The sequence below is a fragment of the Drosophila ficusphila genome, unplaced genomic scaffold (genome assembly GCF_018152265.1).
Source record: "Drosophila ficusphila isolate 14025-0441.05 unplaced genomic scaffold, ASM1815226v1 contig_198, whole genome shotgun sequence".
NCBI classification, from domain to species: domain Eukaryota; kingdom Metazoa; phylum Arthropoda; class Insecta; order Diptera; family Drosophilidae; genus Drosophila; species Drosophila ficusphila.
Genome location: NW_025064092.1, coordinates 6,134,924 through 6,152,011, shown reverse-complemented (window position 1 = coordinate 6,152,011; position 17,088 = coordinate 6,134,924). Strand labels below are relative to the sequence as shown.

Here is a 17,088-nt window from a genome sequence, read left to right as displayed (position 1 = left end):
ATGTTCAGTGTTATGTTTTTTTTTAATTCTTTTCGGCTCGCTTTTATTTCTGGAGTTCTAAAAAGTAAAGGGGAGTACAAATTTCCAGATAATTACTTTTCAATCCCTGGTTTTCTCGCATTATTTTACCTACGTATTATTATATCGTACACATAATTCACATAAGCTGAACACAACTCAATATTATCAACAATTGTTTCGTGAGTTAAGATATTACAACGAAATGCTAAAAACAAATAAACAAAGTAATGAACAAAAGTATATAAATATATAAATTCATAAATTATAAACTTGAGGAACTTGTTTGTTTTCTCCACTTTTTTCATAGCAGGCAAATCAAATCGTTTAAATTTACTGCTTGTGGTTTTTTTTTTCTGTTTGATTAAAAATGTTTTACTCGTCGAATTGCTAAATCGATTTTTAAACGTGTTTTTAATTGATTTGCTTGCTTTGAGTTTCGAGTTTTTTTGATAGTGTTTGGTTTTTAGTTTGTCGTGTGTGTATTGTAAACTTGCTTTTGATTACATATTGGTTGTTGGTTTTCGTTCAGTTTTTATCGCTTAATGTTATTAATGATTTATCCGTATAATATATAATTCTTGTTGTTTTGTTTTTTTTTTTTTTTTGGTAATTGATTGCTTGTCGTTTAGTGTTCATTTTTTTTGTTATCAACTTGACATGTGATCTCCTTGCGCCCGCAAATAAATCCGAAATTGTTCTGCGTTTATTTAAAAAGTGTTTGTTTTTTCTTTGCTTTTTCCTACTGGAAGCCGAGTTAACTCTCCTCGGTTTCAACTAACTTTACTTCGAATTTGGTTTTTCATCGTTTTCTTTTGTTTGTCTATAATAAGGCGAAAAATATCATCAAAAAATTGACGTACACTAGATTGTATTTCTGTTGTTTTGGTTTCTATCAATTATTGTTTTACATATATGTAAGTATATGTACGCATGTATAAATAATTTAGTAAATTTGTTTTGGTTTTTGTTGTTTTTTTTTTCTTTTTCGTTTTCGTTTTTGTTTTTGCTTTCCTCGTACGTCTCCTTTTTAACTGGGACTGTCTATATAGGTTGAGTTCCTTTACTTGAATTAATCCTCTGGAGCAGAGACACCTCCTTAAAAAATGTTTGTCGCTTTAAATAAAATACATAATATATTTGTTGTTTGTTTTGTATATGTCTGCTTGTATATGTATATATAGATATATGTTTTGTTATACATTTATATTAAAATAATTTGATGTATAAAGCGTTTGTTTGGGTTTTGTTTTACGTTCGATTTATGTTATGTTACTTGTTGTTGTTGCTCTTGTCTCGGAATTTAACTAAATGCAATTATGATACAAGACGCACGAATTACTAACTTACTAATTGGGCAAACCATGAGGGGGCGGGGTGGGGTGTGGTGTGGTGTTTTGTGGGCGTGGCTGGTGGCTGATGCGTGGGTGGAGTGGGTGGAGGAGCATTGGAGGCATTCTGTGCTCGTGTGCATGTGTGTGTTTGTTTTTGTTTTTGTGTTTTTAGTGTTTAGTTAACTAAACCATCGACCTTGACTGACTTGATTGCCCGCGAACATAGAATCGAGTTTCTATATATCATCTCTTTCAATATGTATATCGTATATGTATAGTGTTATATGTCTTCTATCCGCCCAAAAATTTGTTTTGGTTTTTGTTTTTCTTATCCTTTTTGTTTTTGTTTTTGTAAGCGTCGCATCGAGGAACAAATAATTCAACAAATCCAGCTTGAAATACTGTGATATCGATATCGTTAATTGTTTATCGTAAATCGGTAATCGTTAGTTATAAGTTTCGGCTTAGCATTTACATTTCTAATTAAGTTTTGAGCAAAAGTCTCAAAAATATCTCGCTTTTGTTTTCCATTCCATTTATTTTGACCACGAAAAAAAGAACAAAATTAATACACTTGACCAAAACTAATAAAATAATAATGATTAATCGTAAAAATAAGGTGGACAATATTCAATATATTACATTGTAATAACTCTAAATGGTTCTCCTTGCTTTTCTTCTCTCTTTGAATTTTCCACATCGATTGTATAAAAAATCTTTGGCAGCATCTTTATTAAAGGGTTCGTCCTTCATTCGCTTGATTTCTCGATTTGATCTTGCCAATTTTCGACTATATAGATATAGGCTATATATTTATAATATGCGTGTGTCGGTTATGAATTAACGTAACTATATCGAGTGATTGAGAAACATGTGTGGTGTTTTTTTCCTGTGTAAAGTTAATTATCTCCTAATTAGTTGTACACAATTTGTTTGAATCTTCTTCCGTTTTACTTTCGCTGAGTACATCAAAGAAAAAGTATAAACCATAAAGTACAGGGAATACGAATCGAAAATAAAATAAATACAGTACACGTGATTTCGATATACGTCGATAATATAATAGATGTAAAGAGTTGAGGTGGAAAGCTTTCACTTTGTCACATTATACACAGTAAGCAACTAAGAAAATATCTCTTTCCTCACACGATTTTTAGTACACTTTCGTTTACAGTTTAATTTTACATTTGTGGTTTTGCTCTTCTTTGTATTGCTTCTTGCAGCTTTCGGCCTTGAAAATTAAAGCGCAGTGGGTGGCGGGGGAGGCGAAGAGGGGGGGTGTGGGAGGGGCTCCTTGGTCAATTTCCGTCAGTCAATTATAAGTATGTAAGTTAAATGGCAATTTGTCCAAAAGTGTGTCCTTGTTTCGCCCTTTCTTTCCTTCTTTCTTTCGTTTTTATCACTATTGCTCCTCCGGTTTCGTTAAGGTAACGGTTCGCTTTCTGTTCGTTTTGTAGTGGTTTTGTAATTGTCACTGACTAGTGGTAGTACCGCCCCTCTCCTGGCCACGCCCCCTTTCTGAGCCATTCGCTAATTGTACATAACTGTATACATAATACAAATATATACAGGTGTGTAAATATATACATATATTTTCGCTAGAAATCCTATAGTTTACACGTAGTTAGTAAAATGTTATCGTCGTTAAGTTGCGTAATCTCAACTAAATTGTAAATTTGATTTAAACTTAAGCACATTTATGTTTATTTGGTTTTGCACTTAAAAATGTGTATGCCATAGGAAATAAATTTGTTGTTTTTGCTTTGTTTTGTGTGTTTGGTGTGGAAAAGTTTTTGTTTTAGTTTTTTAAACGCATCGCATAAAAATTATATACGGGTTTATTTAATATCATTTTCTTGTTTAACTTAAATTAAAATTTAAAATTTTTTTAAAGCAACAATTGACTTTTTTTATTTTGTGGTGAGGAAATTATAAAAGAAACACAAAATAAAGATAATAAATGTTCTCCTCTTTATGTAATGTTTTTTTTTTTGTTTATAAAATAAAAGCGTGTGGAATTACAATTTCATTTGAAGGCTTTCCATAAAAACTAGAAACAAATGTAAAATGGTATTTTGTTAGGTTTTCGTTTTTTTTCAACAGTTTTCGAGTCTCGTTTTTACGAAAAACTCTTTTGACTAAGGCAAAGACAAGTAGTTAGGAAAATTAAACCAAGATTAAAAGCAATAAAGAGCTCGCACAATGAAGTAAAAGTAAAAATACGATTAGAAGGAATTAAAAACAAATATTTTGGTATACTTTTCATTTGAGTGTTTTCATTGTCTTTAGCAAAATGTTTCCTTTTAATACTTCCGTAGTTAATGCAGCGACAAAAATAATAAAACAAAAAAATATATGTATGCGAAAATGAAAGAGGAAAGGTCTAAGTAGAAGTAAGCTGAAATCCAAGGGATTTCGCGATAAATTCAATTCAATAGTACAACATTTGCTTGTGGGTTCTAAGTTTCTAAACGAAATGCAAAAACATAATTAAATTAAAAAATATATATGTATTTCAACAGCCAAATGGTTTTAACAAAAAAATTGCAGTTTTTACCCTCACACTCTTTTTACTCATCATCGGCCTTCCTTTCTAGGACCTACTCCTCACCTATTTTTCAACAACTTTGGGGCACATGGTATTAATTGTAGTGTATACATTTAAATGTTTATAATTTCAGTGGTATAACATAAACAAAAGCGTTTCACATTGGTTGTCGTAGTTGTTTAAAGATTACACTTAAACTAAATTATAATTATGAATATAGAATTGTGTAGCCTCACACGTAATAACAACATAAAAACTAAACAAAAGTAATTAAAATTACAAATATGACAGTTGTAATAATTATTAAGCAAATGTTTAGTGTATTCGTGATCGTCCTTTTGCTTCCTAACAACAACTAAATATTTAATATAAACATAAACGCGTTGTTCATGGTTGTTGTGTTGTGTGTATATGCTAAAACTAGGTTTCTAAAATATTATAAAATAAAAATGACAAGATTTAAAACAGTTTACTTTCCTCCGCAATGTGAAGCACAATTGCAGAAGATGATTTCTAACATTAGTTTTTGCTGTTTAAAACATTGAAAAGGAATCGAATAGTTTTGAACAAAACGAACAGGATATTGTTCACAATACAAAGGATTCGTTTCGTTGTATGTTGTGTTAGTGAGTGTGAGTGTGGTTGTGTAAATGTATATGTATATGTATATTTAAATGTAAATGTGTGTTTGTATGTCTATGTGTATGTGTATGTGTAGATGTTGGATGTTGATGTTAATGTTGATGTATAATAAATGTGGTTACAGCCTATAAAAAATAAGTTGCTTGCTTCGCTTTGCTTTCTCGCTCAACTTCACTAAATAAAACAAACGCCACTTGTTGTTCTTACTATCGTTTCTCACATGATAAAATTCACACAATTAAAAATGTTACTTTGTATATAGATAAATAATAATGTCTTGGGAGTAAACCAGCCTTATATTGTATTACAACGGGAAAGAAATGTTGCATGTATCCGTACATATATCATCTTAAATGGTTGTCTATATATCGTCTATATAAATCGTGAGTGTTGTGTGTGGGTTTTGTGGTGTGTATGTCGATAACATGCACGTGTGTGTGTGTTGCACTTGTTTTGTATATAAGCAAAAGGAATATCGTTTGTTTGTTTTTTTGTTTGTTTAACAATGTATATAAGAACTTAACAGATACCTTTCTTTCATATTCTCTTCTTTGTAGGTTTTTTAACGCTTCTTGTTGTTGTTGTTGTCTCTGCTGTTTTAGTTTTTATAGTTGTTGGCCTAATGCGAATTGCATTCGTTTTGTTTGTTTGGTTTGTTAGCTTACAGATTAATTTGTATGTTGAGTTTGTTGTCTGTAGTTCTTGTTGGATCTCTTGCGTTTGGAGAACGCATTTAGTTGGATACATATCGAATGTATTCTCTGGGTCTCTGGATAATCGCGGATATTCACATATCTGCTGTATGGTGTATTGGGTGTGTGTGTGTGTGTCTGTGTATGTGTGTGTTGCCTCCCTTCGTCCTGTCATCCTCCGTCCCTCGCTATCCCTATACGCCTAACTCCCTACTCTCTCGTCCTGTTTTGTATATTATATGGCAAAGTCATATAGTCATAGGATTTCACATATATGTTTAAGATATATATAGTTTTTGTTTTGTTTTCTTTTGTTTTTTTTTTTCATATATTCATATAGATTTATATATAAATAGATATCACCTTATATAAGCAGCGTAAGGAAAAACCTAAACAGTTTTTATTTTCTGAATTTATATCATAGTGTTTTGGTTTCAGTTTGAAATCAAAATAAACTACTTAGATTTCATCTTCTTCTATAATTATTGCCTGTACGCGACTTCTGATGACGCCCTCAACAAATTATTTACTCCTGGTTTTTTCCTTCACTCCTTCACTTAACTTCGTTCTCTCTTTCTTTCTCTTCTTTCTTTTTTTGTTTTTTGTTAGCAAAAAACGTGTGCACAAAAGTTGCACATTTTGCTAGATATACATAGATGTATATGTAGGTGTAGATATAAATATGCGTGTTTCGTTCGTTTTTTTTTTTTTTGTTTTGTTTTTTGAAAAAGATTCTGGAAGGGTATGCACAAAAAAGCTAATCGGTCGATATAACAATATATATTTCTATATAGATAATAAGTAACATGTAAAGTAGTAGTGTTTGTATGAGTGTGTCTTGTGTGTGTGTGTATGAGTGTGTTATGACAATTTTTAACAAGAACATAAATTCAATGAAAAAAGCATAATCAAAAACAATTTAAAAAAGAGTTTTTTAAAAACATTTGAAAATATCCCAAGTTTTTGTTTTGTTATAGATTTGTTTTTGTTTGTTATTCGTTATACTAGGTAAAATATTTTTGTTTTTCTTTGTTAGATTTGTTGATGTTTTGTTTTTAGTAGTAGCGCTAATTGTTTTTAAATTAGAGATCAAAAATAGTATTTGTTGCATTTTGTTTATCATTTGTTATTGGTTTCATACAGTTGCTGTGGTGGCTCACAATCGGCAACATTTGTTGTGATTTTAAAAAGGATTTTTTGGTGTTTCGAGATATTGCTTTCCCCCATTTCTCCTCATAGATATATGTATTTATATTCTGCCCTATATACGTGTATCTGTCTGTCTATCTGGATTGTTGTTGTTGTTGTTGTTGTTGCACTCTTGCTGTTAATAATGTTTTGCTGTTTTTTTTTAGCACGAATTGTGTTGCTTTTGTCACTTTTTCTTGCTTAACGTGTTCATCACATGACCGCATTTGTTGTTGTTGGCTGCTGTTGCTGCTGCAGCTGCTGACTGCTGTTGCTGTTGATGTTGATGTTGCTGCCACTTCCGAAGAGGCTCAAGTTGCCCACGTTGTTTATGTGGCCAATTCCGGTGCTGTTGCTGTTGCCGTTGCTGTTGCTGTTGATATTGCAGTGTTGCTGTTGTTGATTCCTTGACAGAAGATTGATGCTGATGTTGCTATTGGTGTTGCTGTTGCTGTTGCTGCTGCAGCTAATGCTACTGCTGCTGATGCTGCTTTGCTGATTGACTGCTTGCTGCTGACGTCGACATCCGTATATCTTGCCCGACGAGTATTTGTAGTTGTATTTGTTCATATCGACTGCTGGACGATTGTTGCGCGCTTTGATTTGCAATCAGTGAACATAGAGGGTGTTCAGGACAAGAACATGATGATTGTTCTTGGCCAGCGTAACCACATAGCCCTCGGATGTGATTTTCAGGCCACAGCAGCGGGAAACCTGTTAGGAAAATATCAATATTTAACTCTTGACTCTCCTCAAATCAATCGATTTCATGAGCTGTTGAATAGTGTAATAAATGCGCAGCTCTGAAGGTTCAATCACCTTTCCTTATTCACCCTTATAACCAATTAAAATGGTTTATATATATATATATTTGCTCACCTTGACGTGGGGACACTCGAACTCGGACTGAAGGGCGCCCTCACGCGAGTAGCAGGCCACGTGGAAGCGATTGCCGTGGGAATCGCCGATGAGCACGTCACCGGCATTCGATATATCAATGCCGTTGGGGAAGCAGGTCACCTTCTCGTTGCCAATGCGGTAGAGGAATGTGCCGTCGTCCTGGAAAACGGCCACGCAATGGCCCTTGAAGTCGCACACGTAAAAGTCGTTGTCTGATGGCCAAACGAAAAAATAAAAGAAAAAAAAGGGGTCAATTTCAGCATTTATTTATAGGAATTTCAGCAGCAATTACTCACCTCTTATGGCAATGTCGGAGGGCTCCCTCATGTAGTCGCTGCAGTCGAACCAGCGGACCAGTTCGCCCTCCTCGGAGATCACAAACACGGTGGGCGAGACGCTGTCCACGGCCACGATGTGTCCCTTTGCCGTGACAGCCAATCCCGCAACGATATCAATGTACCTGAAAACAATAATACATAATTAATAAGAACTGCACATCAAGCAGTATGCTAATTGCCACAAATGACAAGCATTTTAATATAATACTCACCTAATGGCTATCTTGCGCATAAAGTGTCCGCACTTGGAGAAGATCTGCATGCGGGAGCGCTCGTTGCCACGATCGCAGACCACAAACTTGCCATTGTTGTGCATCACGGCCACCTTGCGTGGATACCAGAGCTGACCCTCCTCCTTGCCGGCCACTCCGAACTGGAACTTGAGGGCGCCCATCTTGTCGAAGACCTCGATGCGATGATTGTTCGTGTCCGCCACGATGATCTCCTCGTCGACGCCCAGGCAAAATCCGTGGGGGAATTAAACTGGCCCTTGGCGGTGCCCAAAGAGCCGAACTTGCAGCGGATCTGCATCGGAGTGGCCTTGTTCCGGCCAGTCACCACACTGGTGGTGCCCGGCGTGGCCACAGCATGAAAGTTATTGAGGCCCATGTCCTCCACGCCGCCCACGATCGGATTGAGCGTCTGCAGACTGGGCGAGGTGGCCGGTGGCATGCAGAAATCTGACAAAAAATCAATGCCCGTTGAGGATCCGTTCAACAAAAGCTCATCTGTGTCGCAAAGGTTTTTATTGTTGTTGTGGGGATTTTCAGGTGTTGTGGGTGTTGGTGTTACGGGGTCGGTGGTGTAGGTTTGTGTGTGGATCGCATTTGCATTTGCATTTGCAATTGCATTGGTGTTGGGAGCAAAAAGAAACAAAACAAAAACTCAAGTGTAAAGTAACCAAATAAAAATGATAAGCATTGGAGGGAGTTTCTCACTTTCTTTCTTTATAAACTTTGAAAGGTTAAAAACTACTTAATAGAGTGAACTCACCATTGTTGTTGAGTCCCAGTTTGGCCAGCGCCTGGAGATTGTTGAGCGCCCGCTGGTCACCCGAAAGAATGTCCGCCAGGGTTATTGGCTGGGAGGGCGTCACCGCCGATGCCGGCATCACTGCCTGCTGTTGCTGCTGATGCGAGTGAGGAGCGCCCACGACGGCACCACCGGCCACTGCGGAGCCACCCGGCACTTGAGCCACATTCGGACCAGGTCCAGCTGCACCGCCGCCGACGGCCAGAGCATCGGTGAGGGTGTCCGGCATCGATTCCGTCAAGCTGGCCAGTCGGGAGATGTTGTACTCCAGCATGCTGAAGCTAGGCGGCGGACCGCCGGCTCCGAGGCCATTGATCGATATATTCGGGCCGGGTCCGGTGCTCAGATTGACATGTCCAGCCTGCTGGACAATGCCCTGCGGAGCAACCAGCTGGGCCATCTGCTGGGGCAGCGATTGAGCCGAAGGTGGCTGGTGCAGCACCTGTTGCTGCTGCTGCTGTTGCTGCTGTTGGTGTTGCTGGTGCTTCTGCTGCTGCTGTTGCTGCACCTGCTGCAGCACCGCCGCCTGTTGCTGCTGCTGCTGTTGTTGTTGCTGCTGCTGATGCTGCTGCTGTTGGGTTTGCTGCTGCTGCTGTTGCTGTTGCTGCTGGGCCGTTGGCAATTGCTGCTGGGCAGTTGGCTGTGGCGGGGAGTCCATCATTGAGAAGTTAGTCATCACCGAGTTGGTGTCGCCATCGAAGGAACTCTGGAGCGAGGAGGGCAGCGAGATGGGGCTGAATACAGCCGAGCTCAGGCGTCCCTGGACAGAGGAGCTGCCCCGATGGCCCACGATCAAGTTGTTTGGAGTGTGTTGCTGCTGCTGCTGTTGTTGCTGCAACTGCAACTGTTGCTGCTGCTGCTGTTGATGCTGCTGCTGCTGCACTTGGTGCTGATGCTGCTGTTGTTGCTGCTGCTGCACTTGCTGTTGTTGCTGTTGCTGCATTGGCTGCTGCTGAGCCATCGATTGCTTCTTGGGACTGGACTCGCTCTGTTCCGTTTGGAACTTGCCGAACATCTCCCTGGCGAACTGCTCGAACTTGTCCGGCTTGGATTCGAACTGCAGCTGATAGTTGACATCGCACTTGGGCGTCTGCTCCATGAGATTTAGGCAACGCGCATGGATCACCGGCTTCAGGAGAAGAAACTCCACGGCATTGGCCTTCTCGATGGCCCGCTGGCCGAACTGCGCCGCCTGCTGCAGCTTGCCCATGTTGTTCTCCAGGCTCTGCATCAGGTCCATGATCTTGAGCTCGCGATCCGAGTGTAGGCGACTCAGCTCGTTGAGCAGCTGGTCCTTGATGGCCTCCAGCATGCGCTTGTAGCTCTTGTAGGCATCCTCGATCTGCTGACGCACCGTATCGTGCTGCGACTGGAGCTCCGTGAGGGCGCTGCCCAGATTGCTGCCGGCATCGTTGCAGTAGTCCGCCTTCCGGAGCGTCTCGAGGAGCGTCTGCTCGAGATCGGTGCGCACCGCCTGCTCGGCCACCGTCGCCGTCTCGTAGTGGTGGTCGTTGCCCTTGTGCTCGCTCAGCAGGCAATCGTTGCAGGTGGGCACCTGGCAGGTGAAGCAGTAGTACTTGAGATTCTCGCTCACATGCTGGCTGCAGCAGACCGGCTTGTGGATGATCAGCTTGTCGTGGACGTTCTTCGTCAGGTCCTCGATGCGCACCACATGGTGGTTCTCGAAGCAGCGCATATACTTGTGGGCATTGTCGCAGCCGTTGCACAGGAAATTGGCGCAGTCGTTGCACCGCGAAATGGCCTCCTCCTTGCTCTTGCACGAGGTGCACACAATGTGCTCCGACTCGAGGTTCGAGAGGTCCAGTATGTTGGTCACAATGTAGTCGCAGGTCAGACCCTTGACGCCCTTCGACCCGAGGGACGTTAGCTGCTTGCAAATGGGGCATTCGAGCAGCACGAAGGGCACACAATGCTGGTTCTCGCTGCCGTCGAAGGAGGATGAGGAGCAGCTGTTCGGCGAGCTGGCCGCCATCATGTCCTTCGAGACCAGAGGCTGCAGACAGTCCTCACAGAAGACGTGCAGGCACGACAGGATGCGCGGCATCACGAGACGCGAGCTGTTTCAAGAATAATAAAAAGAAAAAGAGGAATTTATAAGTCATTTTTTTTCTTACATATTAGAGCTAAATAGATTTAAATACATATTGAATTGAAAGTGGTAGACCAACCTGCACAGCTTGCACAGCTTATCGCCATCCTTGACCATCAGGCCGCTGCACGAGTCCTCCAGCGAGTCCAGCTCGGTGACGCCGTGGCTGCTCAGCTCCTGGCTGCTCCCGGCACTATCCACATCCACCACAAGGCCCAAACCCGATGAGTTCGAGTCGTCCAGCAAAACGGACGGGCCGGCAATGGTTGTGGAGCCCGTCGATGAAATGGAAGCCGCCGAACCGATGCTCGAGGAGCTGGTCACGTCCAGACTGCCAACGGTGCTGCTACCCTTTCCGGTGTCCGTATCCGTGCCCGATCCCGAGCAGGAGCCCGAGCTGGAGCTGGAGCTGCTCGAGCTCGAACTGCTGCTGCTCGTGTTGCTCACGTCGATGTCCTCCAGCACCGACGAGGTCGAGGCATCGTCGTTGAGAACGGTCTTCAGGCTTGGCATCCCCGGGGGACACGGATCCACCGTGTCCACCGCCTGGATAGGCTCCTCCAAAGTAGTCATGATCCTTTGAACAAAAAGGGTCAAATCGTTGAAACATTATGCTAAAAAAAAATACGCTTCTCTCTCAAAAACATCTTTACTCAATAGGTTAATTTGTTGAAAACAATAAATAATATTTGTAATAAAAGAGAAACATCTTTTTAGGAAACTTTGCTTAAATAGAATTACTAATTTTTAATATTCGTATTCTCACCTTTCTTTTGGCGCTTCTGAAGTTTAAGATGTACACGTTATCCAATCCAACTGATTCCTTTTATTTTGTGGGCTGTATTTCCTTTTTCCTGTTTCCTGCCTTCTATATATTGCCTGATTACTACCTCCTTTTTCCTGATCGTCCCTATTGTGTCCCTTAAGCTTTGTTATTTACTGCTGATCCTGCTGCTGGTGCTCCCTAATATTTGGCCGCTCCTTCAAGAGAGCCATGCCAAAAAGAGTCTCTCCTTTCGCGACAAATTAAGTCCAACAACAGTGCGTTTCTTCGGGAGAAAGAGCGTGGGGAGCTTTTGACGAAGGACTTTCAAAACACACACACAAACACCAATCCTTTTTCTTATTTTTACTTAAAGTGTATTTGCAAATTTGTAAAAAATTTTGCGAGCCTCCTTTGACTTGTGGGTGGTTTTTTTTATTATTATTTTGGGGTTTATCTTTGTTTTTTTTGGTGTTTTTGGTTGTTGATTCGCTGCTTGTCTTATTTTTTTTTTCCTTTGAGGTTGACGAATCGTTAAAGCATTTGGAAACTGCGTGTTGCGGTGATCCTGGTTGTTGTTGTTGTACGAGGACGAAATAAAACGAAAGACGAACGAGGCAACGACAACGAACACTGACGAAGAAGACGGCGACGTAAATTGGACGACAGCGCCGCTCCTTTGCAATTGGAAGAGATTGGAAATTGGAAGAAAATAAAGAACGGTAATCGATGGTTAGATATGTAACGCAATTTTGCAAACAAAAAGGTAATCACAACAAAGAACTTAAAACTTAAACGGGGAACAAAAGATATATAAACAAGTTAACAAACGTAACCGACTAAAGGAGAAAAGAGAGTGCGACGAAAAAACCAATCAGCTTGGCATTTAGGCAAATGAGAAAATGTTTTCGTCCCCCCTTTTGCAGAGTAATCCCCTTCAACAACGCCGCTGGCTTATGCAACAGCACACACACACACTACCACACCGCACTGCATACTTTCCGGTTCGAGGAAAAGCCATTTCCACTGCTCTGCCACTTCCCGGAAAAATCATTGCATTCTGACTTTAATAGCCTTAAGTTTTTGTTTATGTTTATAGAAAAATAGGGGTTTTAAAGTATTTACCTTGGTAGGAAGGGTAACCGCCTATAATAACTGTTATAAATAGTGTACCTCAGAAAGTGTTTAGTACAAGCTATTGTCTATACAAAAGAACTAATTTGGATTTTAACCAGATGTTATCCTTGTTACCAATTTGACAAACACAAATCAATAAATGTTTTAATATTTGAAGCGTAATCCAGCTTTTTAAAATTTTCGAAAGAAGAAACTTTTCAGTTTATTTGTAAAATCTGTATTAAGATTTAACTAATTATGCGGAACACATTAGAAAATATAGTGGATTACACCAATAATACACGCTAAAGCTCGTGAAAAGATTAGGGTTTTATTTGATTTTTAATAGATTTTGCTACAAACATCTTTAAATTACCATGATTGTTTTTAATTGTGGAAGCCACAAAACAAAAACTTAATAAGTTAATATTAACTCGAACTCAATTTTAATTTTTATGGAACTTTGGCAATGTTCTTAATAAACCTTCAAGCGTGTTTGACGATAAGAAAGGTTCCCAAAAATGTTGCCTATATACATATAACGATTTCCATTGGAATACAATTTGATTAAACATAACCGGCAGGAAAAGGCTTTAGACAATGTATTGCTAGTGAATTAGGTGTGACAAGAATTTCGTGGAAGTGTTTGGATCTATGTTGTTTGGCATATTGGCTGAACGTGTATTTGTTTATCTGATCGCTCGTTTTCCAATTAATATTTACAGTAACCCATTAAAAGAGGTGGGGAAGTGGCGTTTATCACATTCCAGTTAAAGTTTACGTTACGTTTTTCGCCGTTATGTGTAGCTATGCGCTACTCACTCGCACACATATTTATATACACGCGGGTTAAGCTCTTCTTTGCTCCTTCCTTTCCTTTTTGCTTCCCATTTACGCAGGCGCGTCCATAGAGCTGGCTTTTTGGCTACTTTTCCGCCAGCTTCGAAGAAAAGCTTCCTTTTTTTTTTTTTGTTACAATTACAAGGACGGGCTGGGCTGAAGTCCTTGAACAAGCAATTCAATTGGGGGCAATCACTTTAATAAATGCATACTCTTAGGTAAATACGACTGCTTTTCGGACAACGAATGTGTGTCGGTAGATTTAAATCTAGTTTAGTTATACCCCCCTCCCCACGCGCGTACACACATACACCAACACTGCAAATCAGCTGCACACTCACACACAAACACAGCGACACACGTGGTAAACGAATTTAGAACGGCTGGCTTTTTGTTTTCCGCTTTCGGGGTTTCTTTATTGGGCCTGGATTATTTGCCCCCCTATCGACTATGTCAAATCTGCGCCGCAGCTGATATTTTCCTGCCCATTTTCACGTACTTTTAGATTTATTTTACTTTAAATGTGTGCCGCTCTCGCTTGCTAGCGAACAGTTATTTTCGAGTGCAGCGCTGGCTGGGCTGCGAGAGGAGAAGCGCAAATTTTAAACTGAGAACATATTTTTTTCCATGCTTACGAAAATTTGCTCTCTTTTCGCTCTCTGTGCGCAAGCTTGCTCAAACGCGGCAAAAAAAAAAAAAAACTTTTTGTCGCCTCTCTTCACACAGCGAAAAAAGGCAGTTGTGGGGCCCAGAACTTGTGAAGGGAAAGGGGGCCGTGAAATGTGAAAGGGGCGGCCGCCACTGCCGTTGTCCTTGAACGCGAATTTCCACTTGACTACCGCCCAGGTGGTCGTGGTCAGAAGAAACACACACAGAGGCTCACACTCGCGAGAACAGACACACACCCACGCGTCGGCAGACAGGAGACGAAAAAAGTCCTTCAAATTCCTCAACACTCGCCGTGCGTCCGGCTTTTCCAACGTTTAGTTGCATCAAGCCGATTAATGTCCAATTCGATTTGCTAACTATTGTCCGGGACTAGCGGTACCTTGTTTAATGTAGTTTTCACACGTTTTTACTCCTCTCCGCTGCTCGTTACGTTACGATTTTTTTCTCGTCTCGTCGTGCGCTAGAGGTGGAAACATGGATAAGGATGCAACGATGTGTTAAAATTTGTTGGAAATATCGATATTCTTCGGGACCATCGAATTAATCCATCACCCGAGAATCTAACGACATCTTAGCCGATACACTCACCTGGACTAGACTAGCGAGTACACCATCCAAACCTAGCGAATGCACTCTCCTGGCCATCTTAGCGTGTGCACCCATCCACAATTAGCCGCAACCGGCTCCATTGACCACTGAATTTAATGGGCGGGACTCTTAGATTTGTAACATAACTCGAATTTAGTAGCTCACAAGTTCGTGCTTAGTTGTATTACTTCTATTTCTTAATTGAAATTTGTTTTAAGCTTGTAATGAATTGGATCCGGTGTCCATTTCCAATTAGCTTAATTTCTCATGGAGCGCGCACCCTGTGAAATAAATAGTAAGCTGCCAAATAATTTTATGCCTATTAAATTCATTCATTTGTTGTTTTGACATTTGGAAATCACGATTTAATCTTGAAAATTCGAGAAGGATCTTTTGAATGTTCGGGCTATTTAAAAACATCAAGTCCAACCAAAACGCGGTCACACCACAGACACACTTGCAATCGATATCAGGAAATGTGATTCCGTCTTGGCCAATCGAAAACGATTATAATAACTTACATTTCAGAATAGAACATAAATCTATAATATTGACGTGGATAACAGTCCATAACCATGTCTACCGTGAGTGCCGCCAGCGGCAGCAATGCCACCAGTCCGCCGGAGGAGACACCCGTACGGCCGGAGCCGATTTTCCGAGAGATTAATGCGGAGCAGGCGGAGGAAGTGGTTGAAATCGAGTCGGCCTGCATGAGGTGCTTCCAGACGGGCGTCACCCGGCTTTTGCCCACTAAGATACCCTTCTTCCGGGAGGTCGTCCTTATGTCCTTCAAGTGCGAAGAATGTGGCTACATCAACAACGAGATGCAATCGGCCTCCGAAATCCAAAAGGCCGGCGTTCGCATCGAGTTGCTGGTTCAATGCGTGGCCGATCTTAACCGGCGGGTGGTGCGATCGGACAATTCCAGTGTCAGCATACCGGAGGTTGAGCTAGAGATCCCAGTGCAGTCGCAGAAGGGTGAGGTGACCACCGTTGAGGGCATCATCGAGCGGACGATAACTGGCTTGACGCAAGATCAGGAGAAGCGGCGCATCGATCATCCGGAGGCTGCCGCCTCCATTGATGCCTACATCGAGCGGTTGCAGCTACTGAAGGAGGTTACTACGCCATTTCGCCTGATCCTCGAGGACATCTCTGGCAACAGCTTCATTGAGAATCCACTGGCACCCGCTTCCGATCCGCAGTTAAAGACATCGCACTTCACCCGCACCCAGGAACAAAACGAGCAGTTGGGTGGGTAACCATAAATTAAACACCAAATTCCCTTTATTATCACAAATCATGGACACAGTTTATAACCTTAAATATGAACTGATTACCTGTTGATTTGTAACTACCTTAACCACTTTTGTTTCGTTAACACTTAACGCATTTAGTTAATATTTTAATTTTGTTTATTTAGGCCTGTATGAGCAGAACCACGACGAGCAGCACTTGCTGAAGCCCATTGCCGAGGATTCGTGGCCGATTGAGAACCTGCACGGCGAGGTGCTGCAGTTCCCTACCAACTGTCCAAACTGCCAGGCCCCCTGCGAGACGAACATGAAGCTAACGAACATCCCGCACTTCAAGGAGGTGGTGATAATGGCCACCGTCTGCGGCTCCTGTGGCCACAAGACCAACGAGGTAAAGTCCGGCGGCGGTGTAGAGCCGCAGGGCGTTCGATTCCGTGTGCAGATTGCCAGTAAAGAGGATCTGACCCGGGATGTGCTCAAGTCGGAGACGTGCAGCCTTTCGATCCCGGAACTGGACTTGGAGGTGGGTCCGCATGCGCTGTGTGGACGCTTCACCACCGTTGAGGGACTGTTGGCGGCGATGCGGGATCAGTTGGATGGCACCTTCTTTCATGATTCGGCCGACGAGACGGCCAAGCAGCAAATGCAGCGGTTCCTTGAAACCTTCGACGATGTTTCGAATCTAAAGCGAGTAATTACTCTGGTTCTGGAGGATCCGGCCGGCAATACCTATGTGCAATCGCTTAGCGACGACGACGCTGAGCCGGATGATAAGCTCGTTGTGGAGCGCTACGATCGCTCCTTTGAGGACAACGAGGAGCTCGGTCTGAACGACATGAAAACGGAGGGCTACGAACAGGATGCGTGATGACTGTCCTGAGTGTCGAACTCTGCATTTACAAGTAAATTAAGCACATACAAGTAACGGTTAAGCAAAATATTAATTTGTGTAATGTTCTTGAATACATTTAAAATAGCAAAAATGCAAAAACAATTTTAAAAAGGAAATAAAATCTAGTAATCTGTAATAATACATCAAATTTAAATTGATATT

At 41.3% G+C, this 17,088-nt stretch overlaps 2 protein-coding genes across 2 annotated transcripts; one reads left to right on the top strand and one right to left on the bottom strand.

Annotated features, from left to right (window-relative positions):
• Positions 1 to 6,705: 6,705 nt before the first annotated feature.
• On the bottom strand, positions 6,706 to 14,226 carry LOC108088643 (E3 ubiquitin-protein ligase TRIM33). The gene is given in 9 exon segments (XM_017186562.2): positions 6,706 to 7,136; positions 7,302 to 7,534; positions 7,619 to 7,782; positions 7,873 to 8,137; positions 8,140 to 8,388; positions 8,654 to 10,770; positions 10,882 to 11,379; positions 11,569 to 12,242; positions 14,021 to 14,226. Coding segments are annotated over 7 exon segments (3,627 nt in total). The 5' UTR covers positions 11,376 to 11,379; positions 11,569 to 12,242; positions 14,021 to 14,226; the 3' UTR covers positions 6,706 to 7,031.
• Positions 14,227 to 15,217: 991 nt separating this feature from the next.
• On the top strand, positions 15,218 to 17,067 carry LOC108088644 (zinc finger protein ZPR1). The gene is made up of 2 exons (XM_017186565.2): positions 15,218 to 16,032; positions 16,202 to 17,067. The coding sequence occupies exons 1-2, from the start codon at positions 15,354 to 15,356 to the stop codon at positions 16,900 to 16,902; spliced, it is 1,380 nt and encodes a 459-aa protein (XP_017042054.1). The 5' UTR covers positions 15,218 to 15,353; the 3' UTR covers positions 16,903 to 17,067.
• Positions 17,068 to 17,088: the final 21 nt, after the last annotated feature.

Coding starts and splice junctions, on each gene's coding strand:
- LOC108088644 (XM_017186565.2), top strand. CDS start 15,354: ATGTCTACCGTGAGTGCCGCCAGCGGCAGCAATGCCACCAGTCCGCCG. Junction 16,033..16,201: donor GGAACAAAACGAGCAGTTGG/GTGGGTAACCAT, acceptor TTGTTTATTTAG/GCCTGTATGAGCAGAACCAC.